Source organism: Aulostomus chinensis, chromosome 16 (genome assembly GCF_037954235.1).
Source record: "Aulostomus chinensis isolate RoL2024-O1b breed Wild chromosome 16, RoL_Achi_v1.0, whole genome shotgun sequence".
In the NCBI taxonomy this organism is placed as follows: Eukaryota; Metazoa; Chordata; class Actinopteri; order Syngnathiformes; family Aulostomidae; genus Aulostomus; species Aulostomus chinensis.
Window position 1 is genome coordinate 18,087,273 of NC_141335.1, and position 25,277 is coordinate 18,112,549.

Sequence of the window (25,277 nt, forward strand, 5' to 3'; positions counted from 1 at the left end):
ACAGCAAGAAGGTTTTAGGTTCGAGTCCCGGCTCGGGCACAGGATCTTTCTGTGTGGAGTTTGCATGTTCTCCCCGTGCCTGCATGGGTTCTCTCTGGGTACTCCGGCTGCTTCCCACCATCCAAAGACATGTAATTGGAGACTAGGCTGATTGGATATTCTGAATTGACTGTAGGTATGAATGTGATTGTGAATGGTTGTCTGTCTATATGTGTTGGCCCTGCGATGGACTGGCGACCTGTCCAGGGTGAACCTTGCCTCTTGCCCGAAAGCCGCTGGGATAGGCTCCAGCCCTCGTGACCCTTAACAGGAATAAGCTGAAAAAAATGGATGGTTGTAATTCTAAATAAACATGATTCTACAATTCTACAATTCTACAATTTCATTTAGCAGACGCTTTTGTCTAAAGCGACGTACTGATGATACTGTGATTTAACCTGAAATAATGGATCATGACAAAAATTACATTATGTAATGTAATGTCAATGTGTGTCCACTCGTTTGCAAATTTATAAAACATGCAGAAAACACATGAGGCACAAAGTAGAAGTTTCAGGTTAAGCATACATTACATTTCATTTTCATTATTCAGTATTCATTTTGCTGATTTAAAAACACAAGCATCACACTTTTATTTGCGTACCTGCTGCATTTTAATGAAATTCTGAAGGAAGAAACAAATAACCATATACTTTTCTTACAAGTTCCATCTTTGTTTTCTATTTGGTTCACCTAAACATTCAAAATGAGCAACATCCACCCTTTTTGATCCTCACTTAATATTTAGTTGGTAGTTGTATCTGTTTAATTGATTAGTTTGTGAGAATGCGTCATTTCTTTTTTAACTCTGGATTTTAAGAAATATAGGGAATGAAAAATAATTTGTGATGCAGTTCCTCTGCTGGGGAGCATGCGCAATACGTGTGTTAATTTACATTTTGCTTTGTCTTCTGCTTCTCTATTGGCTGTTGAGAAGCGCTTTTTGTCTCGCGATTGGCTGCGTCCTGTAGCGGGAGGGACAACTTCCAAGATGGGGTTAATTTTTGTCTCAATAATGCCCCCTCCTACTGACAAATAACGGATGAAACAAGTCTATATGTTTCTACAAAGCATTTGCGTTAAGGTGTTATTGTCGATAACCTAATAATACGCATTTAAACACAAACTGAAGACGTCTGGCGTGAAGTCTGTTCCGAGGTTGGTGCATATTTTAGCATTCTCGGCTAGCTAAGTAAAGGTTAGCTTGACTGTTAGCAGAAAGTTTTCGACCCATCGTAGTCGTTGACGTATGTAATCTCCAGTTATCGTCATTGTATTCAATTGACTCAGGTATTTGTCGTCCTATCCATGATGAAGTATAAACATATATATAAACAACACTCATGTTGCTGGCTAGCTAGCGTATGTAAACGCTACTTCTGTTACTACTTTTAACACGGGCGAAGACTAACCTCATAACAGTACTGGTTATTGTATGTGCTGCTGTGTCAACTTCCTTAATAGTAAAGTGTATAATAACACAGGAGAGCAATTTGGCTATGCTCATTTATTGTCATGTAAAACCTAGTGCAAAGCATGTCGTTTGCTCGAAAAATTCCTATCACATTAGGGTTGTTTTTCTTTTTTAACTTATTTTTTGCGATTCTGTGTAAGCCTAATAGCTTCCTTTTGATTCTTTTTTATTTAGTTTTTTTACATTTCTTAATTTATAACGTGGTGCCTTCACTGGCTGTTTGTAAGTCAGTTAATATTGCATTGAAACAAAACAGGTGCCCATTTGAGTCGACGAAATGGGTTGAGTGCCCTCCTATAGGTGTGTGTGTGTGTGTTTTTTTTAACAATAATAATGATAAAAAATCCTGCATTATCAGATGATGTCAACTATGTAATATAATAAATTCTCAAATATCTGAAATAATAGGAAATGCTACAAACAATGGACAGGAATAGGGCTGTAAAAATAATATTAGAATATTCTGTCTGATATTATAAAATATTTAAATGTCTTCAGATATGTTCAAAAATTTGATGTGGTATATATCCATCCATCGTCATCTTCCGCTTATTCCTACACATTAAGGGTCGTGGGGGGGCTGGAGCCTATCCCAGCGTCAACGGGCGAGAGGCAGGGTACACCCTGGACAGGTCGCCAGTCGATCGCAGGGCCAACATAGAGAGACGAACAACCATTCACACTCACATTCATACCTACGGTCAATTTAGAGTATTCAATCAGCCTAGTCCCCAATTGCATGTCTTTGGACTGTGGGAGGAAGCCGGAGTACCCGGAGAGAACCCACGCAGACACGGGGAGAACATGCAAACTCCACACAGAAAGATCCCGTGCCCGAGCCGGGACTCGAACCCGGAACCTTCTTGCTGTGAGGCCACAGTGCTAACCACTGCACCACTGTGCAGCCCTGTGGTATATATATTTAAAGTATTGTGTAATTTGAATATTAATAATATTTCTACCATCTGTCCAAAAAAGAGGACCAGGACTGATTAATCCCTGAAGTACTTCCAAATGGGACTTTATTGATAGTCTGTAGGGCAAATCGCTCTCTCTCTCCAGCCTGATTCTGAACTGTCAGCCTCTGCCATAATTACTAGCACATCAGAACTTTTTCTGCTTGTTTTTCTCATGCACACTTGACTGCTGTGTCACTCTTCTGTGTGGTTTCTTTTATGAGGTTTATTGGTGATTGGCTGGCAATCCCATTCAAAGGTGGATCACCATCACCACCTGGCACCCCAGTGGCAGAAGAACAGAGCTCTAATTTCTCAAGAGCACCTGCAGTTTTACAGTGTGCTAAGGTAACAAAGTCTTGTGAGAACTTACAAGATAGACTTTACATTATGTATTGAATTGATACTTTCAAATGTACATCCCTTTATTTTATGTACTAAAATATATATATGCAAATATGAAAAATTATTTGACAGCCCTGTAAGAAAACTGAAATGTGAAATCTATAAAGTTAGTAAAAAGAATCAGTATTAGTTAGTTAGTTATGAGAGCATTGATGTGATATAAAGAATATAAGAAAATTATACAAATTATGGGAACTGTTTGAATTGTGAGTCTATTGAACTGAATGAAGACATTTTGTGACACAGCCCCTGTAAAGGGTTGTACATGTTTTTTTTTCAGATTTTTCTTGGCATTGTTTTTCACTGTATTCTTGTAATATATTCAGACATATTTTAATGGCACCACCTCGCAAGAGAGCATTGCCCAAACCACTCCCTGAGGGTTTCATACTGACCGACACTGAGAAAAAGAAATGGAGGCTTGGGAAAATGATTGCTCAAGGTGGCTTTGGACTGATCTTTCTCGGTAATGATGCACAGATCATCTGATAACACATCTAAGCACACATGCAAACAAAATATATTCCATTTCTTCATATATAAGTGCATACATATACTATGTAAACTGCTAGCATTTCTTTCTGTGTCAGAAGGCAGATGCCATTTGATTTCAGCTCTGACTGAGCTATTTTTTTCATGGTCTTAAAAGGTGTTTAGGGGGATCATTTTGCATCAGCAATTTCAAATTTGACACGTACTGTGTAGGGTTCCTCACCCATTTGCTTTACTTCCATAAAACACAATCCAACAATTGCAACCACATCAATGGCTTTTTGTGCAATATCTTTTTTGTTCTGGATCATTTATATTTCATATGACATATATTATATATGAAAATATATTATTTATAACTGTATTCACTCTGAAGTTTTGACACAATATAATGCGTGACAAGTGTATTTATCTAATTCTTCCTGACTGTCTCATGTCATCAATAAGCCTCTCAGGACGTGAACAGGCCTGTTGCAGCAGACGCTGATTTTGTGATAAAAGTGGTGAGTACATGTGTGACCCACACACACACCTACTGTTATGATGGGACACATTAATGGTTTCTTTATCTATTGCAATTAGAGCTTGGTATCATTAAAAAATGGATACTGATACTGGTTCTCAATACAATTTTTTTTTTAAATTCCATTTTAACAAGAACAGATTTGTTACACATAACAGGACACATTGAGCTGTGTTATTTTCAGCTCTTACACAGCATTTTTGCACATAAAGCCATTCAATTAATTCAAAGATTAAAAAAAAAAGTTTACTACAGTGCGACTGAGCTTTGATAAAGGACTGGAGGAAGCAACTGGTTTGCTTTTTCTTCAGAAAGACAGCTCCTCTGTTGGTCAGATAGAATCTTGACCTCACTGAACACACTCTCCTGTGTCAGTGTTAGACAGTATTTTAGCATGTTTATAACATAACAATTGATAGCTTAATGATCATATTGTTGCTGTGTAAACTTAACAGAATATGGCAGACAAAGCAGGTAGAATTATTATTGGTTTGTGGAACAGATGGTTTGGGAAATGATTTTTACTAGTGAAGATTTTATTGCACTAAACGTAATGAGCAGGTGGCACGGTGGTGCAGTGGTTAAGCACTGCTGCCTCACAGCAAGAAGGTTCTGGGTTCGAGTCCCGGCTCGGGCATGGGATCTTTCTTTGTGGAGTCTGCATGTTCTCCCTGTGCCTGTGTGGGTTCTCTCCAGGTACTCTGGCTTCCTCTCACAGTCCAAAAACATGCAAATTTGGACTAGGCTAATTGAATACACTAAATTGACAGTAGGAGTGGCTGTGAGTGTGAATGGTTGTTTGTCTATATGTGTTGGCCCTGTGATGGACTGGTGACCTGTTGCTGGTGGGATAGGCTCCAGCCCCCCGAGACCTTTAACAGGATAAGTGGCAGAAAATGGATGGATAAAAGTAATGAGCTTAGTTTTCAGCAACTTTGATCTAATCTGCAGTATGTGTATATATATATATATATATATATATGCACGTGTGTGTGTGTGTGTATGTGTTTTACTCTAAACTCTTCCATTGGCACTTTTCTTGGTTGTTCTAAAATCTCACCAATTTACACTCTGTTCTATTTAATCTACAAATGTCATATAATGCAAAACCTTTTGGTTGTTGTATTCTAGCTTCTCTATGAAAATTGGGAGACATGTGTATGTATGTATAATTCAATCACTTGAAATGCATCTTACAGCTATTGCTACCATTTTACTAATAATTTTTACAATTTACGCACCCATTCACCAACACCCAAGACATGGACACAGTACTCCACATGTTGCCTTCTAAATGATGCTGTCTGGTTGGTACGAAAAGTGCAGAGTTCTCAGCAATTAAAACGATTATATTGAAATCAACCAGTTAGTACACTAACCTCTGTCATAACTTCAGTTTGTGACTTAGGCACAGACATTTTTATTTTTTGTTTGACTTCTTGTACTTCACACTAATGGAAATGTAATGCTTTATACTGATCTTTATGTGCAGGAGTACCAGGAGAATGGCCCCCTGTTCTCAGAGCTCAAGTTCTACCAGAGAGCTGCCAAACCAGAGAGCAGTGAGTAGCACCACCCATCTAGAGTTGAGGCAGCTCACTGGAGCACAAGTGTATTTGACTGATGAAGTGGCCACAGACACAGAGGCTTTGCTGCCTGCTGCACTGTAATTAATAATAAGCCAAAGCAAACATGCACCTCAGTGGCAGTTAGCCCCTCTATGCGCTTGTGTGAGCACTCCAACGCCTTCGTTTGGAGAAGAACAAGAGAGAGGAACCACTCACACGTAATGATTCCCGGGCTTCTGCTGAGCCCCTGACCACCTGCCAGCCTGGTTGAGTGCCAGTCAGGCCAGCAGCCATCAAGCCCAGAGCCAGACCCACTGCCATGCTTTGTCTGGGACCTCTGTGTTTGTGTGAGTTTGCTGTTGTGTGCTTGAACTCTCTCTCTCTCTCTGTGTGCTTTAAGATTGATTACACTCACAAGGACAAAAAGTTGACTTTTTTTAAGGGTCCTGAAATGGGAGCAAGAAAATGACAGCCTTTTCCATCACTTATTTATTTTCAGTACAGCTAAGTGATATCAGGGTTTTCTGCATTCTCAGTGTCTAAGAATTATAATTCTTACAAGCAGGGTTGAGACTTCTGGATTGTAATAATGAAAATACCGCATTTACAAGCATTTTTTTTTTAATCACTAATCTATTTTTGTTCCAGTAAAGAAATGGACAACAAGCAAGAACATGGACTTCCTGGGCATCCCAACCTACTGGGGATCTGGGGTGGCTGAATATAATGACCAAGGGTATTGTACATAGTCAGATCAGATCAAGTCTCTTTCTTTGCTGACATGTCACTCTTTCTGCTACTTGTCTTAAGAAATTGGTGTTAAGATACGAATGAGGATGTTGCTATGCCTGGAGCTTTTGGTTATTATATCATTGGCTTGTAAATGGCAACAAGTAAGAATTTTAATACTGTATTTATGCTTTTAGTTGACATTGTAGGCAACTTCGACCAACGTGTCAGGTTACAGTTACTAGCTGTCATCATGGGGCTAGAGCGTTATTACGCCAAGTGTAGGAATCACTTTGGCTTTGCATGATTTTGACCTCCTGTCCCACTCAGATATCGTTTCATGGCTATGGACCGACTGGGCAGTGACATTCAGAAGGTCTGTGATTGCAATGGAGGTCGACTTAAGAAGGCTACCGTGCTCCAGCTTGGTCACATGCTTGTACGAGCATTTTCATGATAAAAGGCAGACTCTTTATGTTTGTTGATTGTTGATGCAAAGTACATTTTACAAATTGTTTTCTTTTTGGCCAGCTGAATGTCCTGGAGTATATTCATGAGAATGAGTATGTTCATGCAGACATCAAAGCTGCAAACCTCATGCTTGGTTACAGAGACCCTCAGCAGGTTAGTCCACTGTAGATAACCTCGAGTTATCCTGAAAGTTCTGATCCAAGACATTTTTGAGAACTATGCAGACACAAACATTGATCCCAGACTGTAATGTCAATCCTGACCATCATCAATCAAATACTATCAGTTAAATTGGTCTAAAAAATTTGAGATGATAATCTGATTCACACAGCAGAATTACAGTGGAAGAGGAAGATTCATTAGGTAATCACTATATAAACAAATGGAAATTCTGCAAAAATATGATGAATTTAATATTAAATGTATAGTGCACATAAACATTATAATGGATATATTTATATTTTTTTAAATCATGTTGCATATAGAGCTGTTGTGAGTCAGTATGGCCAATAAGAAAGATTCATACAAAAGAGTTATGGTACATAACTGAAGCTATCATATGAACTGAAGAGCAGCTAAGTGCTGAAAAACGTGGTATCTGCTGAATCAGTACAATAATTAGCTGAGTAATATTCAAATACTATACAGTAGGTTTGAGTGGTATCTGTTTTTTCATACCATGTTACCATAATAGAAACATGGAAACTGTGGGACAATGAACACATCAACAAAATCTGAACAGGTTTAAAATACTGGACAGACAGAACATGCCATGTCTGACACCCTTTCGGTGGGATTTTCTGCTGCGTGTTTGGAAGTAAACTTATTGCGCCATAATTAGATTAAGGTGGAAATGTCTCTTCTCTCTTTAGCTAGAACATTTTTAAGACAAATTGCACACACAACTTCCTCTGTTGTGGCTGGCTCACCTTAATCATCTGGACTAAAGCCAAAATAATCCAAGACAGGGGTAGTCACATTTTTTTCTTTATGAGCTGTCCCTTTCACTGTATTCCTTGAGCCAATAATGCCCCTTGCCATATTTGTCCGCTGAGCTACCTGCGTGACTGTCACACCAGTAGATCATGCAGCACATATCTGCCCTCTGGCAGTGTCTATTAAAAACGATAATACATCAGTTTCATAGAAAAGGAGTTTTGTGTACGGTAATTGATAGTATCAAATGATATTGTCTGGATTTTTTTAATACCTTGGTATGCTGAAATACTGTCATACCACCCAAGCCCAGTTTGCTGTCACTCAGACTCCTTTGTATTGTAATTTGTATTCAGTGATCCATTTACTTGTATACTGTAGGTCTACCTAGCGGACTATGGGCTGTCCTACAGGTATTGTCCTGATGGAGTCCACAAAGAGTACAAAGAAAACCCCAAGAAAGCCCACAATGGAACCATCGAGTACACCAGTCTTGATGCTCACAAAGGAGTAGGTAAGCTTTTCACTGGATAAGAGAAAACAATTTAGTATAAAATATATCCTGATAGAACAACAGTGGAATGCACACATGGGCACAATACGGCGTTAGGGCCAGAACTGGACCACCTTGTGTTGGCCTGCCATGTCCACAAAGGAAAACAATATTTAAATAGGACTCAAAGCCTTAATTAGACTCATTCAAACTCAGGTTGGCAATGTTAGCTGTTGATGACAGAAACAGAGTTAGGGTAAATGCCTCCAAAAAGAGAAGATTTTACTCTGCCTTGGGTAGACATCTAAATATTTTGTCACAAGTTTCAGTTCATTAGTAGTAAATAGTTACTGTATATTTTTAAGTAAGTAGTTTACAGTTGCCTATATGCTGCATACATTAAGGTTTAATAAAATTTATTTCAATAAACAGTAGATGCAAATACCTGACCTAAATTTCTGGAATCCTGGAATCTTCACAGTTATTCTAATAAATAGAAAAAAAAAACAACTGTAAAGCAGTTGTTGAGAAAACACCCTAAGGTCCATTTAGTAGCTGCTCTTGAGTGTTTGGACAGCTCATATTATCTGTATCAGGTTGCAATTCGTTATGCATTAAATTGCAATTTTAAGTTCAGGAACAACCTTGTTGGTTTTAAATCAGAGCTTTAAACACAATAATTGGTTTTCAAATAGTATATTCTTTTTCTACACATTTTCCAATTAGCAGTTTTATGAACATGTAGCTGATTTAATGACATCCAAAACAACCAATCAACCAGGACAAAACCAGGAGTAGTTTCATGTACAGGTGTTAATGTTATTTAGTAACTGACTGACTGGCTTTACTTTTAACCCTGCTCTAAGCTGTGTCCTTTGAATTTGTGGTCTTGGTCAATAGATGTAAAACACTCTCTCTGCCCGTCACCCACCACTTCCCTCGGCTGATATTGGGAACACATTAACTGGCAAATTGCTTACATGCCCCCTCTCTTCATTGACCATCGATTCTCCATCCACGCACCCTGCTGAATTCCCAGACACCGTCTCTGTTTAACAATCTCCTAATTAGCTGGAGTCATAACCTGCATCATGTATTCATCCCCCATTAATTAATAGCTTTGATGTTTGGGTAGAGCATGGCCCACGCCACAGATAACCCCTACACCGGCCAACTCCACCACCCACCAGTTCAATATTGTGCATTAGCATTGTTCAGACTGACTAATCTCCCTGGCAGTGCTTCTATCAACATGATCAATAAATAAAAGAGGGCCCCAAAATGTCCTGTCAGCAAAAACTATCAAATGAAAATCATGTCAATTTTAATAGAATTTTGAAAGAGAGGGAGGGAAAGGACAGGAAAAGATTGGTACACACTAATCTACATGAAGTTACACAGGAGAAGCCATCTTTCCACTATGTGATATGATTAGACACACATTTTCCCTGAGAGCCTGACTGAGACAATTTATGCTTTACGTATGTATAACATTGACACAGCTATGTGGAAAGCTGTCTCCTTCATATTCTGAATGTAATTGTTGTTTTCTGGAGGTTGTCTTCTTTAATAAATGCTTACATGTAGTAGGAGAAAAAATAAGCGATTATTACAGAGGACAACACCCTTATCTGCCCTCCCTGACTTGATGATATCAATCCATGCAAAGATGTTGACAAGTTTCCATGGTGAAGTTTGCCGAATGCATTGCGAGTAGTAGGCCTTTTATTCCAGAGCTAAATGGTGTAATTATCACCATTCAGTGGGCGGCCAGTGGACAGAAGACTGTATCCAAATGACAAGACTGAGAAGCAAGGAGACACTAGAACATGCTTTAGGGAATCAGACTAACAATAGGAGATAATTAACGACACCATCATTCCTGCACTAAAGCTTGTAAGGTGTGTGCGTGTCCGTGCATGCATATAGATCTGGGTAGTCTGTATTCATGTGTTTTTCATGTGTATGATTTTCATGCATTTCCATTCTCCCTTTGAGAGTTTATTCATGTGTATTCATTGTACATACATGTAAAAATGTTCTTTCACAAGAACTAAATAATTCAACATTGAATACAGAGACCCAGACACAAAACACCATTATGTGCTGCAATAACATTCCCAGAACACATGCAGAGGGCAGCAAGACTTAATTTAGCTGTTGAGCCTTTTAATTGTTATTCTATAATTATATTCTTGTGTTAAAGCACTTTTTTCCTCGTGTCAATATCACATCCATTTTTCATTTTATTCCTCTTCAACCAGGTATTAGTCTCGATGCAGTGCTATGTAATTATTTACAACAGGAATCTACACTGTAATGCAAACTAAATGCATATTTAACATTCGCAAGGCCCAACAGTTTGATAATTTGTGCTGTCATATGGTTAACACTCAGTTAAAGGTTCACTGAAATGAAATAAGACATTATTGGTCTTTGTCGTGGCAGTGTTTATCACTGTGTGAAGAGGCTTTTTAGGGGTCTGTGTAACAGAACACATCCTACTGGAATGTGATATTTTTGTCCCGCCAAGTTTGATGATTTAATCATCTCCAATTTGAACATATTTTTTTGGCCCACACTTTGCCCTCAATGAATGTTGAATCCTTTATTTTAAAAGCTGGTGTCCCTCATGAATTATCAGCTCAATATTTGTGTTTTGTATCTTCTGCAGTTGGCATGGCCTACACTGCACACAGTTCAAGTGGACATTGTGTTAAGTGTTATTCATCCATCCATCCATCCATTTTCTGCCGCTTATCCTGTTAAGGGTTGTGTGTGTGGGGGGGGGGGTTGGGGGCTGGAGCCTATCCCAGCTGCCTTTGCGGGATACACCTTGGACAGGTCACCAGTCCATCACAGGGCCAACATATATAGACAACCATTCACACTCACAGTCATACCTACTGTCAATTTAGAGTATTCAATTAACCTAGTCCCCATATGCATGTCTTTGGACTGTAGGAGGAAGTCGGAGTACCCGAGAGAACCCACGCAGGCACAGGGAGAACATGCAAACTCCACATAGAAAGATCCCATGCTCGAGCTGGGGCTCAAACACATATAGACGAACAACCATTCACACTCACACGCACACCTGAGGTAAATTTAGGGTTGCAGATTAACCTAACTTGCATGTCTTTAGACTGTGGGAGGAAGCCAGAGTACCCACACAGGAACAAGGAGAACATGCAAACTCTACACAAAAAAGCCCCGGGCTCAAACCGGGGCTTGAACTCTCAACCTTCTTGCTGTGAAGCAACAGTAAAGCTAACCACTGCACCACTGTGCAGCCCGGTTTCAATCATTTCAGATGCAAATGTCAGTTGTGTTCCTCTATGACTGACACCATGGAATAAACAAGGAACTGCATCCAAAGTTTTTGCGCCAGGTACCTTATGTGGTTGTCTGGTTTTGACACCCAACATGCATTCAAAAATCCACTCAAAATTAGGGATGTTCTTTTTTGTGACTGATACTCTCACAGGTACTCATTAAGAATTTACCTTCAATAAATAACATGCAAATAAGGAATATCAACAAAAGAACATGAGGATTCACACATTTTCTTATTATCACACACATGAAGCACTGCTGTGAATGGAGTAAAAATGACAGTATGCTTTGAATGTGGCCTCAGGTACATTTACATACACATTACTGAAAGAATGTGGCCACATGGGGCCATAGGTCAGACTGAGGACCAGATAGTCCATTTGATCATATGTCAATGTTGGCCTGGTAATGCCTCAGGCTCCTCTTGTCAGAGCTGGTAGATGTGGCAACAGAAGGAGAAGGGTGTTCTCTTCTAGAGCTACTACTTCTTTATCCTTACTTTGGATAAGCAGTTGCTCATGGATGGATAGTGGGAGAGGAGAACTGTTGTCCATATTATTGTGAATAGTTTCAAATTTCAATTTGGCTGGTGACATAAATGACCAAAAAAAATTCCACAGGCTCACAAGTTGGGAGCTACCCAACGATTTCTGATGGTAACACAGAAGACTGTCAGCTAACATTAGACCCTTTCAAGGCCAAGCTTATACACTTTTAGTAAACAGACTATTCTTAAAATACTTCTTAGTCTCATTATTTTTGTTGATGGTTCACTGCTGGGTCCAGCCAGTTTGGTATTGCCAGTGAAGGCCAGAGTATTTTATGCAGACACAAATGATATATTTCAGTGTAGTGATTTACCTGGCTTCTACTCTTTACTTTTTGGTGTGTCCCTAAATCCTGAAATTCTGCTCCCACTTTGAAAATGCAACACAGCTATGATTTAGACCAGATTTATATAAACTATACACACTTAAACTCTTGTAAAAAATTGCAGCCAGATTACTGCCATCCCATTCTTTGCAGTCTTGCCGTGTGGTAGCGACCATGCTTCCTCTTCATATCAGACTGTTGACTGGGGAAGGATCAATGCCAGCCGTGGCTCAGAGAGGAGATTTCTTGCCTCTGGTGGAGTCAGTCAATAGGTAATTTCTCCAAAGACGTGTGGCGGGTGTTACAGTATTGAGCTGCTAAAACTCCCTGGGCCTCGACCCCACTGGATGGACTTAGACTACAAATATTGATGAACCTCACATGTTAATGTGGACCCATTAAGTCACACACTCAGTAATATGCAAACACCCTCACTGGTACTTTGTCTATTTTTAGTATAGTTTTGTTGAACATGAAGTGTTAAGGTCAGGGGTTTTGGAAAAAATCTACAGAAAGCAGAGTTACATTGCATATATACAAACTTCTATTTTGAATCAATACAGTCATATTTAACAGAGTAGTGTGTGTTGGGGGTGTGGCTTTGTGATCTTATGACTTTTCATTTAATGCCATCATTCATGAAGTTAAAATGGGAACAATGACAGTTATTGATAACCAAGTACTTGAGAATCAGAGTGATAAGTCTCATCAGTTGCAGCTATTACCATGTTTGCTTCATATTTATGTTGCACCCAAAACATCTATACTAGCATGCTGTTTAGTTAAAGATGTATAGTAATGAGACACAAAAATGACAGTTGGCGTGTACCCCAGTTTCTAGTCATGGTTCAGTCTGTTTTCGCCACAGAAACAGCATTGAATGCTCGTTTTTCTGCTTTAGAATTGGTCACTTTTCCTTATTGCTGTCCAACTGGAACTTTCACCTTATCATTGTGGAGGAGTTTGAGTGCCCTAAGGACCCTAGGAGCTATGCTGTCTGGGACATTTTGCCCCTGGTAGGGTCTTGCAATGCAGTGGCCAGGCTTTCACCCATGGGGCCCTGCTGAGTTTTGCCCAAAATGGATACATGCGAAGAGATTGAGTGTTGGTGGAAGAGGTTGAGTGTTACCGGCTAGATGTAGTTGGTCTCACCTCGGCACATAGCTGTGGTTCTGGAACCCGAGTCCTTGAGAGGGGCTGTACTGTCTCCTTTGCTGGAGTTGCTCCAGGTGTCCTGACCGTGGAACCATGGATCAGCTCTTTACCCTCACTATGGTGCTTGAGGGGGCATGGGAGTTTGCCCAATCAGCCCACATGTGCTTTGTGGATTTGGAGAAGGCTTATGGCCGTGTTCCCAGGGGTATCCTGTGGGGGGGGGGGGGGGGGGGGTACTCTGAGAGTATGGGGTGGATGGCCCCTTTCAAAGGGCCATTCAGTCTCTATACCAAAGGAGTAGGAGCCTGGTCTGCGTTGCCTCCCTTGGGAGGATTTCCAGGCATGTCCAACTGGGATGATTCCTTGGGGCCAACCCAGGATTCATTGGAGGGATTATATCTCTCTTCTGGCTTTTATTTAACTGAGCACATCTCTGAGATCATTGAGCTCTGTTCCACTTGTATGTTGTAACACAGTTGAGCCATTTTCATTATTTAAGAGCACTGGATTGAATCGAATTTAATCAAATCGAATCGTGATCAATCAATTCAGAACCTTATGAATTGAAATCGAATCAATTTAGGAAATTGGCCACAATACCCAGCCCTAGTAGAGATGTGTCTGCTGCTAGAACGCTATGTGATATTTATCTGGGCTCTAATCTGAGGCGCTGTTAACTTGTGATATCTGAGGCTGGAGACTCAGATGAACTTATCCTCAGCAGCAGAGGAAACTCTAGCCTTCCTTTCCTGGGGCGGTCCTCGTGTGAGCCAGTTTCGTCATAGTACCTGATGGTTTTTGTGAATGCACTTGGGGATACATTCAAAGATTTTGCAATTTTCTGGACCGACTGACATTTAGTTCTTAAAGTAATGATGGACTGTGGTTTCTTTTTACTTAGCTGATCAGTTCTTGGCACAATAGGAATTCTAATAGTTGTCAAACAGGGCTGTCAGCTGTGTACCAACCTGATTTCTGCACAGCGCAACTGATGATCCCAACCCCATTAAGAAGGGAAGAAATTTAAAAAAAATGAACCCTGACAAGGCAAACCTTTGAAGTGAAAACCATTTCAGCTGGCTACATCATAACCCTCATTGAGAGAAAGCCAAGGGTGTGCAGCACTGTCAACAAAGCAAATGGTGACAACTTTGAGGAATCTAAAATATGAAACATATTTACAGTTGTTTAATGATTTATTTTGCTACATCATTCCATGTTTCTTGCTTCATATATTTGATGTGTTCTGTATGTATCTACAATGTAGAAAGTAGTAAAAATAAAGAAAACATTGAATGAGAAGGTGTGTTCAAGCTTCTGACTGGTAGTATAGATTTAAAAAAGTGAGCATGAATATTGTTAGCAAGCAAATGTAGATGTCTTATGACAATCATGTTGTTAAATCCCCATGTATCTGTTTTTACGTAGCACCATCAAGACGTGGCGACCTCCAGATTTTAGGTTTCTGTCTTCTTCACTGGTTGTGTGGCTCTCTTCCTTGGGACAGTGTTCTGAAGAACCCAGCTCAGGTGCTGGAGGCCAAAGCCAGGTAAACAGTCCTTTTTCTGCAGTTCTGATGTTGTTCACCTGTTTTCAGAAGGTGTGTTGAATTAAACTTCAGTTCTCTTCTGGACGTAACACTGAATTCAAATTTCAGGTGCTTTCCGGTGTGTAGTGGCATGTCTTGCAACTTTGCATTCACTGACAAACTGATCCTGTCAATTTGTGCATTCATCGGAATCAGATTCAGAAATCCTTTATTAATCCCTTGCGGAAATTATTGGATTACAGTGCTACATTTCACAGTATTGATACTGTATAATCTTTGTTAGCTGTAGTAAAAGCAGCATGGAGGACAATGAAAGTATTCGAGAGTCAAAGAGAGCCACTTGAACAGGTCTGAGATTAAATTAATGGAAATTACTGGCGGAGGCCACATGCTTTCATTTCTTAATGTATATTGTTGATAGCTGAATTGAAACCGCTTGTTGTATAGGCGTCCGAGACTGGAAATGCCTGGAGCTGGCTGCAAATTACCATGCTTAACCAGGAAAAAGAATGGGGTAAAATGGTGAAACTGTCACACACAGTGACCTGATCCTTTCGAACCCCTCCTCTTCATTGACAGTGTAAATTGGTACCATGTCTTTGCTCATTTTTCAAAGTAATTGTGTATAGTTGTGCCTTGCCTAGACCCCTTCATTTTATGTAGTAGTTCATGCTGTGCTTGCAGAAATTGCATGTCCATCATGCAAAGCAGGCCTGGAATGGAATTGTGTGATCCATAAGTTTTCCGTCAAGCACCCCGGAAGTTGTAGTGTGACTTCCACAAAGCAAAAGAGGCTGCTGGAGCACACAATCATCTTTAAATAGTTTTATGAGTGAGTGAGTGACTGAGTGAGTGAGTGAACCATGCAGGCATTACCTACATGTGCCAAATTGCAATGTGTGTATTACTTTTATAACACCCAACTTTCAATGGAATTCCTAAGTACAATTAGGCTCTCTCATACTCTGCTGTTTCATCAAAAAAAACAAACAAAACCAGATCCATTTATTCATCAATCATGCCTTATTTCTCCATTTATAAGCCTATATGAACCACCATCCTCACTCCTTGTGGTCTGTATTGTCTTTCTCCTCTCTCAGACTGTTGGATAAGCTGCCGGAGTCAGTCCAGCAGCTGTCGGTGTGTGGAGCTAACACAGGTAAGCCTCATGCCTCGGGGCCTCTACCTCATAGGTTGTGGGCATTCAGCATTGTCAGCTCACAGCAAGAAAGTTCTAGGTTTGAATTGGATGGTTAGAAGGGGCCTTTCTGTGTGGTGTTAGCATGTTCTCCCCCTTCCTTCTTTCCCAGTGCTCTGACCTCTTCCTCATGGTTGCCTGTCCCCATAGGCCAGGTTCAGGCTGATAATTCATGTTGATGTGTAGGGTTAGGGCTTCAAGACCTGTCGGCCGGGTCGGGTGAGTTTGTAATTTTCACGCCCATTGAGAGCTCTATTCACTGCTGTGAATGCAATTTTTAACGAACTATCAAAACCCAGCATTAAAAAAAATTAGGAAGTAATTGAGGAAGGTCTTAGTGCACAACTTTCATGTACAAAATAGTTATAAATCTTCCTTTATCATCATTAATTCACATAGATGGCACGGTGGTGCAGTGGTTAGCACTGTCGCCTAACAGCAAGAAGGTTCAGGGTCTCGGGGCTTCTGGGTTCTGGCAAGGGGTCTTTCTGTGGTGAGTTTGCATGTTCTCCCTGTGCCTGCGTGGGTTCTCTCCAGGTACTCCGGCTTCCTCTCACTGTCTAAAGACATGCAAATGGGGACTAAGTTAATTCATACTCTAAATTGACCGTAGGTATGACTACGAGAGCGTGTATGAGAGCAAAAGAGGGAATGGTTGGCTGTCTATGTGTGTTGGCCCTGCAATGGACTGGTGACCCGTCCAGGGTGACTCCCACCTCTTGCCTGAAGGCTGCTGGGATAGGCTCCAGCCCCCCCCCGTGACCCTTAACAGGACAAGCAGTAAGATGGATGGATGGATGGAATTCACATAGATTTGTCTATTATTTCTAGCTGTTTTCATTTGCCCCACCCCACCCCACGTCAAATCCCAAGAACAATTATTTACATATAAATATCTTACATGTATGTATGATAATTAACCCTGACTGCTTGTCACAAAACTCCACAGCAGCAATGGACGGATTGCAGATGTGCGACCAATTTAACTTTGTCAGGATAGTTTAAAAAAAGGTATCACTGTAAATAATTCCATACACTGATTTTGTATGAAATAAATTAACAAGTAATTGTGTTATTTTAATTGTTAGACATGAGGTTGTGCTTTGACAGCCTTAGAGTAGACAAGCATCAAGCACCCCTGTGTTCTCAGCATGTATATTTTACTGGGCCAATCCAGAAGTGAGCATCATCATGCCCAGATTTTTACATTTGATTCTGGATTACTGCTGAAAATCAGATCTGTAGCTAACAACATTTGAAAAATAATGTTCACAAAATAAATACCACTTTTCCCATTTTTTAAACAGTAATTCTAAACAAGATTCATGAGTAAATGACGATCAAATGCTCACACTATTCATTACCATGAGGTGTTGAATAAGTGTACAATTAAATAGTAGTCCCATTGACATGCCTTTCAAAGTTTGTCATGTTTTATCCCTCCTCCTTATAAGGAGAGGTCACACCTGTGAGAAGGCCAAGTGTGTTATGTATGGTTAAGACTGACTGCTCCTCTACTGACAAAGCCCAGCTGCCCGCCACAGATAAGAGACAGGGTATACTTCAAATAAGTGTGCGTGTGTGTGTGTATGTGTGTGTGTAAGAGAGAGAGAGAGAGAGACAGAGATACAACTTTTAACGCAGTGTGTCTCATACACACATATCTGGCCAGTGTGTGATGCATCATGGCAGGCTGTGCATGATGCACACAATGCATATCTATAAGCGTGTGCATGCCTAATCTATCCTGTGATGCATGAATAATGTGGATCATGATACCTCCAGTTGCTCCTCAACTTTGCTGCTTAATGACTCACAGAAATGCTTTGAGACTGAGGATGCACCAGAACTGAATCTGGTCCCATTCTAAAATATTAAAGAGATACTTATGAAGACATGCTTCCCATCTATTGACCCTGTACTACTCTTTGTGAATCCAGAATGGAGAAAGTACCAGCCACATATATTTGGCTTGTACCTAATGGTGACTGATAGCTAACAACAGGACACTGCCTCCGAAAAATTTCAATTCGTGTTGTCTTTACCCAGTCATATGCTGAGTAATTGGATTTGAACTGCAGACAGTCTGGTTTGGTATTAGGTCACAGTTGCACTGAACTCTTAGTTGTACAGTTTGTTTTTTGCATTAATGTAACTATCTGCAGATTATCTATTTGTGTAAAAAATAAGTATTCGTGGATAAGAAGATATGAATTCTACTGGATGATGTGCTTGAGGGTTTGTAAACAGACATTAACAGACAGTTTTGCTGTTGTTAGTTGTCAGTTGCTATTGCTTTGTGTTCTGGAGACACAAATAAGAGATATATGAGTGAAAAAAGCCATCTTATGCGGTCAGTACACTTATTAGTGGGCCCCTAAAAGGCAAAAAACACTTTTTGGGTGACAAATTACTTTAATTCACAGTTATTGAAGAAACTCTATTCACAGCAGATGACCAATTTCCCTCTCATGGCTCAATAGTTCTGACCTGACCCTTGATTGTTGGACTTATCGTTTTACCTTCACGCTGCTATCTTTAGATGAGGTGGCCACATTTCTCCTTTATGTGAAATCTCTGGGGCACCAACAGCGGCCAGACTACCTGCAAATGAAGGACATATTGGCCAGCGGAGGCCAGAGAACACTCGACTTCTCCATGCCTCCAGGACCTGGAAGGGAGTCAACCTCCAAGGTGCTTGTGCCTCCCAAACGGGGCAAGGTGAGAAAATAGCAAGGTTTTGAGGAATATTTTACTTGAATCAGCAATTTATGATCTGAGACTTTTGGTTTTTCATTGTTTGAGAATTAAGTATTTGGTTAATTCCAAAAACAAGGTGGTTTTCACTGACTGAATGAGGACATGAACAAACCATCACTTCCTGTTTGTACAATATTTTACTCAAAATGATTCTTTTATCTGTCACAAACTTGATGAAGGAATAAATTTGTACTAATTGAAGAAGAAATCAATGCATATCGATAGCGAGTGTCTGATCGAGGGTGTAAGTGAAACCTATGTCGGCGCGCATTGTGTTGGGTCATGGCAGAGTTACTGTTTTAAGTACATTGATCATATGAACAGGGGTTTCTGAATCAAATAACTTTAGCAGTGGAATATATTTTCCCAGAGCATTTTTGAAGCTCAAAGTTTCAAAAAGAAAAAATAGAAGTGCAACATTGTGGCGTTCGATCGTTTTGTGGTGGGTACCCTAAATTTAGCTCGTGTCCCATTGTTTTGTTTTTTGCTCATGACCCATTAGTAAAATTTTCTGCTATGCTCTGAACTAAAAGTCACAGTTCAGTTACGAAGCCCACCACCACTATACCTCCATGTGTAAAAACTCGTCAATCTGCATTCTGCTGAAGGGTTATTTTTAACACAGAATTTTCAACCTCATTCATTTCCTGGTCTGAAAAATTATGTGGAGACTTAAAGCAGAACAGAATACACATTTAACCCTGTGAATCAGGGCTGGGCAATTCATTTCTGCAGGGGGCCATATGAAAAATCTGAACTGTGTTGGAGGGCCGAACCAACAATAACTTGAACTTCATTCTGCTCAATATTAATTTTCTCCCATTGTGAGAAAGCAGTAAATTATGTATTTTGATTAGCTGCGATTGATAATCAAAACTATAAGAATCTGTAAATATTTTGGAAAATTTATGAATTGTGGTGTAAGTCAAAGAGGAAAATAATCCTATAAAAGTAAAAAAAAAAACAATTTTAAACAAAAAGTCATAACATCACAGTTTTTTTTCTATTTTTAACTTGTTAATCTTCACCAATATGAAAAAGCTGTTTTGCAATATGTTAAAGACAAGCAAATCATCAACTTCATACAAAAAGCAAGCGACTTGTGGACCACTAAGAGCCCAGCGTTACCTTTGACTTCTTTTTAAGAAATATTTAGCAGTCCATGTCTTGTTGAAAACGCAGCATTCAGAATCAACTTTTCTTTTTATAATGTGAGCCAACATTTTTAGGGGGGCAGGGGTAGCTGCCTAGCATTACCAGTCACTGTGCAGGCTGACAGACGCAGATACACACGTCCATACACAAATAATAAAAACGCCAGGCTTTTCAAAATAAAAGCAACACAGTTGTATTGCATGCACAGCATAAATACTAAATATAATTTTGTGTTCATGACTGACATACTGTGGGCCGGACAGGGATGCCCCAAGGGCCCGATGTCGCCCACGGACCATAAAATGCCCAGGTCTGCTTTAAATCATGGTTTAGTGGCTAATGAAGCAGAAACAGACTTTGCCTTAGAGTCCCATAAATCCTGTTTTCAAAGAGCCTCAAATGATTGCCGAGGGTAGCCGATACAAATTATTACTTCCGATGAAGTTCCACATCCATGTAACTCTCACTTCTCTGCTCTTCTTCTTGATCAGTTTTTCCCATTCATGAGGTCATATGAAGTCTATCGTGTGAACTATAGCACAGAATGTGATACAATAATAAAATATTTGCATTAAGTAAGTGATTGTTACAAAGACTTAAGTTGATTCCTGTAAAGCCTCTTTAACCTGAGGGATGGCAGTGGGGGGAAGTGTATCTGCAGAAGGTGTGCTGGTCTAAAGCGAGAGGATTCTCCTCAAATTCACCAGAATCACTTCTTGACCCCTTCGGGCCCAACGAGCGCCCTCTCAATGGCCCAATTTGGAGAAGTTGATGACACACACTTTACGCAACACAGGGTGTCTCCAATTATGCTCCTGATCTCCACTCCTCCTCGTGCCATTTAATTTCCATGGAAAAGTGCTGGCCAGTTTGATCCCTAGTTAAGCAGAAGTGGCCATTTAACTGGCAGTGTAGTGAGGAGAGTAAATGTCAGCAGAGATGAAGGCCATTCAGTCTTCTCCAAATCACTCGCCACATGTTGTCCCTATCTTATTATTTGTATAAATGATTAAAGTTCTCTCAAGGGTTTAGTTTGAGGGAAGTGTCCTCAAAGTATAGTTACATATAGACACAGTTAAGGAAAAACCTGTAACATAATGAATGCAGGTGTTTTCATGTGTAAGGGGGGGGGGGGGGGTCACTGAATGGTTAGATGACACGATGTAAGCCGTGTAATATAGTCATCACATCTCCACCTGAATGAACACCTATGAGAGATCGGAGACCAGTGCCCACCACCATCATTAAATTGAGGAGGGAATTTTCACTGGCTTCACATTTCGATTATGACTCAGCTGTCAACGTTTTGATGTCGTGATGGGTCTTGAGTCCAACTAGATAAATATGTAAATAGCTTTTTTAATTCACACAGTACTTTAAAACATCAGAATTTCAACATGTGGCTGATAAACAGCTCCCTTTTGCAGTGTATGCAATACCCCCCCAGTTTTGAGCTAGGCTGGGAATGAGAATGGCCAGCATGTTTGAGCATGGATCTTTATTAAAAAAACGAAATAAATAAGAGGAAAACACCCTGCTGCTGCTGTGCTTCCCTGTGCTTTATCTCCCATAATCTTAGCTTAGTATGTTGCCTAACATGCACCTGGCACCCCACTTAAACACCTTTTGGGTCCCATAATTTACAACTTTATGCTTCACCAGAGGACAGACGGTAAATGTTAGTAGGCTGCTAATGGAGCCGGTTCTGTCACTGAATTCATGCAGAATCGTCCACATCTGCATCATAATTCATCTTAAAATAACTCATCCCTTCACTAGATTTCAGGAGACTCGTGGAATCTATCAACACTTACTGAGTGTTCTTTCCTTCTTTTCTCACCAGTCTTATTTTCCCTCCCAGTTTAAATGGCTGACATTGGCACAAACAGCTTTATAACTTCAGTGCATATAGACAATGTCGATTTTCCACAGCTATCTTTTTCCGTCAGTAGAAAGCAGCACGAGGCTCCAGGTCAGCTGCCCCAGAGATGGATGATGATAATTATGATGATGATGAGGAAGAGCTGAAGCCTAAACCAGTACAAGCTCGCTATATAAGAGGACCACCTGTCTCTAAACCCCAGTCACAGGTAGGGTTATGATCATCATCATTCACTGTCCAGTCTGTTTGCCCCCCCCCCCCCCGCGCCGTTATTAATTTATGGCATCATAACTGTGTTATACTGCACGAAAGCTGTTCTTTCGTTCTTCCAGTTTGACTTGTGCTTCCACAGAGATCTCTGACCTTAAAATGTATGAGTCATGATGGAGTTCGACCTTCTCACTGGTAAAGAATGAATTTGACCTCTTATTTTAATGTCAGTCCCAATGAATGTGCAGATTAAATCTGACACCATTTCATCTTGGCACAGCAGCTTCATGTCAGTCGTTGCTGGGGACATTGTCCACGATCCCAAAACTGTGGCAACATTTTTGTTTTCCATGTGCCGTTCTCAGGGCAAACCCCCTCCTCCCCAAATAAAATAATAGAAGCTTCGCACACACATTGGAGATCATGGAGGTGTCCATAGGAATTGAGGGGAGCTCTTAAGTGTAGTAAATAAAACATGTCTGATGAGAATGAGCTTATTCTTTCTTGACAACTCTGCTACTGTCTCATCCCTCGAGCATTTTTCATATGACAGAGCACTTTTGTAGCATCAGAAAACTCTTAATCTTCTCACTAAGTTGTTGCAGTTATTTTTCACTCTTAAAACAGTTGAAGTGACAAGTGGGAAATTTTCATACTCCATACTGCTTGTCTAAAGTAATCCAGGTGTCATAAAGCATCAACAGGCCAAAGTATTCTGAAAAACCTCATTGACAAGATATTTTTAGCTAACAGTTTTTTTTAACACTCACTCACTTAACTTAGATTGTTACAAATCTGCTTTAATGCACCTCCAAATCAATCATTTTTGCTGCTGCTATAATTGACTGCTGATACATGACAGCTGGAAAGTGATATTCTGATTTACTCCAAGTTGGAAGAATGAAACTTCCCTACAAAGTCGCCTGATGGGCATCTATTTTTTTTTAATAGTCTGATCTCATGTTCAGAACATGTGATTCAGTGAGGCCTGGTGATTAAATCACACAATCAACTTTTTTTTCTTTTCCTGTTTGCCTGTTGAAGGAAGAGGGAACCAGAAGGTCGCTGAGGCCAAGGACTGAACCTGTGACGTACAAAGATGACAGTGGAGATGAAGATAAAGAGGAGGAGGAAGCAATGTCCAGACCCAAATCCATTGCTGCATGTTACCTCAGAGGCCCTCCGATAGGACCCAGAAATAAGACCGAACAGGTGTGAGAGGAACAGACTGTAGAGCAGCCAGACCCAGTCTACACCTACAGCTTTCTGTCTTGGTTTGACCCACTTTACAAGAATAGTTTCCAAAGATATACAAAAGTATTGCATTGGAAATCAGTCTTTAATATATTTTAAGTATATATTTTTAAAGTTCAACAAGAGCAAATGCTTAAATTACCCTCTTTAACAGAAAATACTTTCGAAAAGGACGTCCAAGAGCACAAAGGAGCACACCACATCCTCCGTGAAACAGGAAGTCAACCGTCGGCTCCGAAGCAGAAAACTTGATTTCACAGAATGTGATCTAAGAGGCCCAGCACAAAGAGACTACTGGGAGTTCTGGGAAGAAGAGCCTGTGAGGCTCAGGGGCAGCAACCAGCAAGGATGGTTGGACTGTGAGCTAAAACACAGAGGCAGCTCTGGGGAAGGATCTGGTCTGGTGGGTTCCACAGAGGTGTGCTGGTTTGTCTTTGTGGCTGTCTTCCTTTTACTGGGTACTGTAGTTTTCTTGATTTAATTGTGGAGACTCAAAGTTTATCAGCATGAATTTTAGGTCCTCTTCAATTTCTTTATCAAGATGTAACAGATGTCTTTTTAAAGCTGTTTCCTCAAGTGGAGTGGGCAAACATAGCCACTTCTCAGGACTTCTGAGCTGCCATTTTCACAGTAATGGGCTGAAATAGAAGGAGAGTTCTGCTTAATGAAGGTTCTTGATAGTTAAAATGTGATATGAAGGATTCCTTGAATTACAAAAAAAAAATTAAGAGTGTGATCGCTTGAACTATCACATACACTGAAAACCATCTGGACAAATAAATCCATCTTTCAATGACATGTTTCATTCACAGGCATTCAGTATCACATACTGTTACTGCATCCTTTTAAAAGTGACAGAATGTAGTAAAACTCAGCAGCCTTTCAGAGAAGAGAAGGCCATGTGAGGTATTGAGTTCTATTAATTAAGTATGCTGAATATCTATTGACTGCAGTGACGGCCTTTATGAAGCAGCTCGGAGGCAGCTGTCAGTCAGATGGTGAGGAGCGAGCATACCTTGCTGCAGTAAGGACACTCTCCAAAAACCATGTTGAAACTCTGCCTACTGGCGGGCAGTACACGCAGCCACTGAAAGAAAAGGGCCAACAGAAAAGACTACTTAATCAAATCCCTTCAATGTTACCTTGGTGTTGACGTGTCAGTGTCAAGTGATAACAGTGCTTGTTTCAATGTGTATTCACTGCTGCACACTAATAAAGCTACATTCAGGAAATGATTCTAGTTTTACATTAAAAACCCTTAAAATTTTTAAACATCTTGCCACATTTTCCAGAGATATCTCTCAATATGAAGCAACACCAAAAATAAATTTAGAAATCAAGTCATCGCCGCAGAGGACGGGGGGGTTGTTTGCTCTGAAGCAATGGTGTTCCATGCATTAAGAAATCTGCCAAACTGAAAATAATTGGAGTACAATTATGGTACAAGCTTGTCCTCCTCTATTCAGATCATCACATCCAGTTTGCTTTCTATGGTAGCATTTTAATCCGTTTATCCCGGTTAAACTCAGTGAATCCAGAACGTGAAGCAGCTGTCATGGTTGATGACGGCGAGTAACAGTGGAATGAAAGTGTGTACCTCCGGGAGATGGAAGTTTTATGAGACACTTCCAAGTGTTCTGGAGCCAGACTTTGTATCTAAAGGTGATTCACAGATTCAGAGATTATTTGGGGGGTGGATTTTTTTCATAGATATCAAATATATTTAATAAAAGTGTTACTGTTACATTCCACAGAGGTTTTCACGTTGTAATGGATGAAGTTGCACCTTCGGAATTTAATTTGCTCCTGCTTTTTTTCT

At 40.2% G+C, this 25,277-nt stretch overlaps 2 protein-coding genes across 5 annotated transcripts in view; one reads left to right on the plus strand and one right to left on the minus strand.

The window, feature by feature from the left end:
* The first annotated feature begins 993 nt into the window (after nt 1–993).
* On the plus strand, nt 994–25,163 carry vrk2 (VRK serine/threonine kinase 2). Of its 4 annotated transcripts, XM_086180412.1 has the most exons (15): nt 994–1,197; nt 2,694–2,817; nt 3,201–3,340; nt 3,814–3,869; nt 5,382–5,451; nt 6,106–6,193; nt 6,517–6,625; nt 6,718–6,810; nt 7,975–8,107; nt 14,879–14,999; nt 16,100–16,158; nt 18,740–18,918; nt 22,065–22,202; nt 23,249–23,416; nt 23,613–25,163. In XM_086180412.1, exons 3-15 carry the CDS (start codon nt 3,211–3,213, stop codon nt 23,937–23,939), a joined length of 1,671 nt encoding a protein of 556 aa, XP_086036538.1. In that variant the 5' UTR covers nt 994–1,197; nt 2,694–2,817; nt 3,201–3,210; the 3' UTR covers nt 23,940–25,163. The 4 variants fall into 4 exon arrangements, 3 of the variants coding, with proteins under 3 accessions (XP_086036538.1, XP_086036540.1, XP_086036539.1); XR_015109411.1 differs by lacking the exon at nt 23,613–25,163 and having other exon boundaries at nt 22,045–22,202; XM_086180414.1 differs by having other exon boundaries at nt 23,249–23,762.
* fancl (FA complementation group L) overlaps nt 23,533–25,277 on the minus strand; it is a 32,254-nt gene continuing 30,509 nt past the window's right edge. Inside the window, exons 13-14 of the mRNA XM_086180415.1 lie at nt 24,474–24,545; nt 23,533–24,096 (exon numbers count right to left, since the gene is read on the minus strand). Coding sequence (XP_086036541.1) covers nt 24,061–24,096; nt 24,474–24,545 — 108 coding nt within the window. The 3' untranslated portion in view covers nt 23,533–24,060. The remainder of the gene's footprint in view (nt 24,097–24,473; nt 24,546–25,277) is intronic.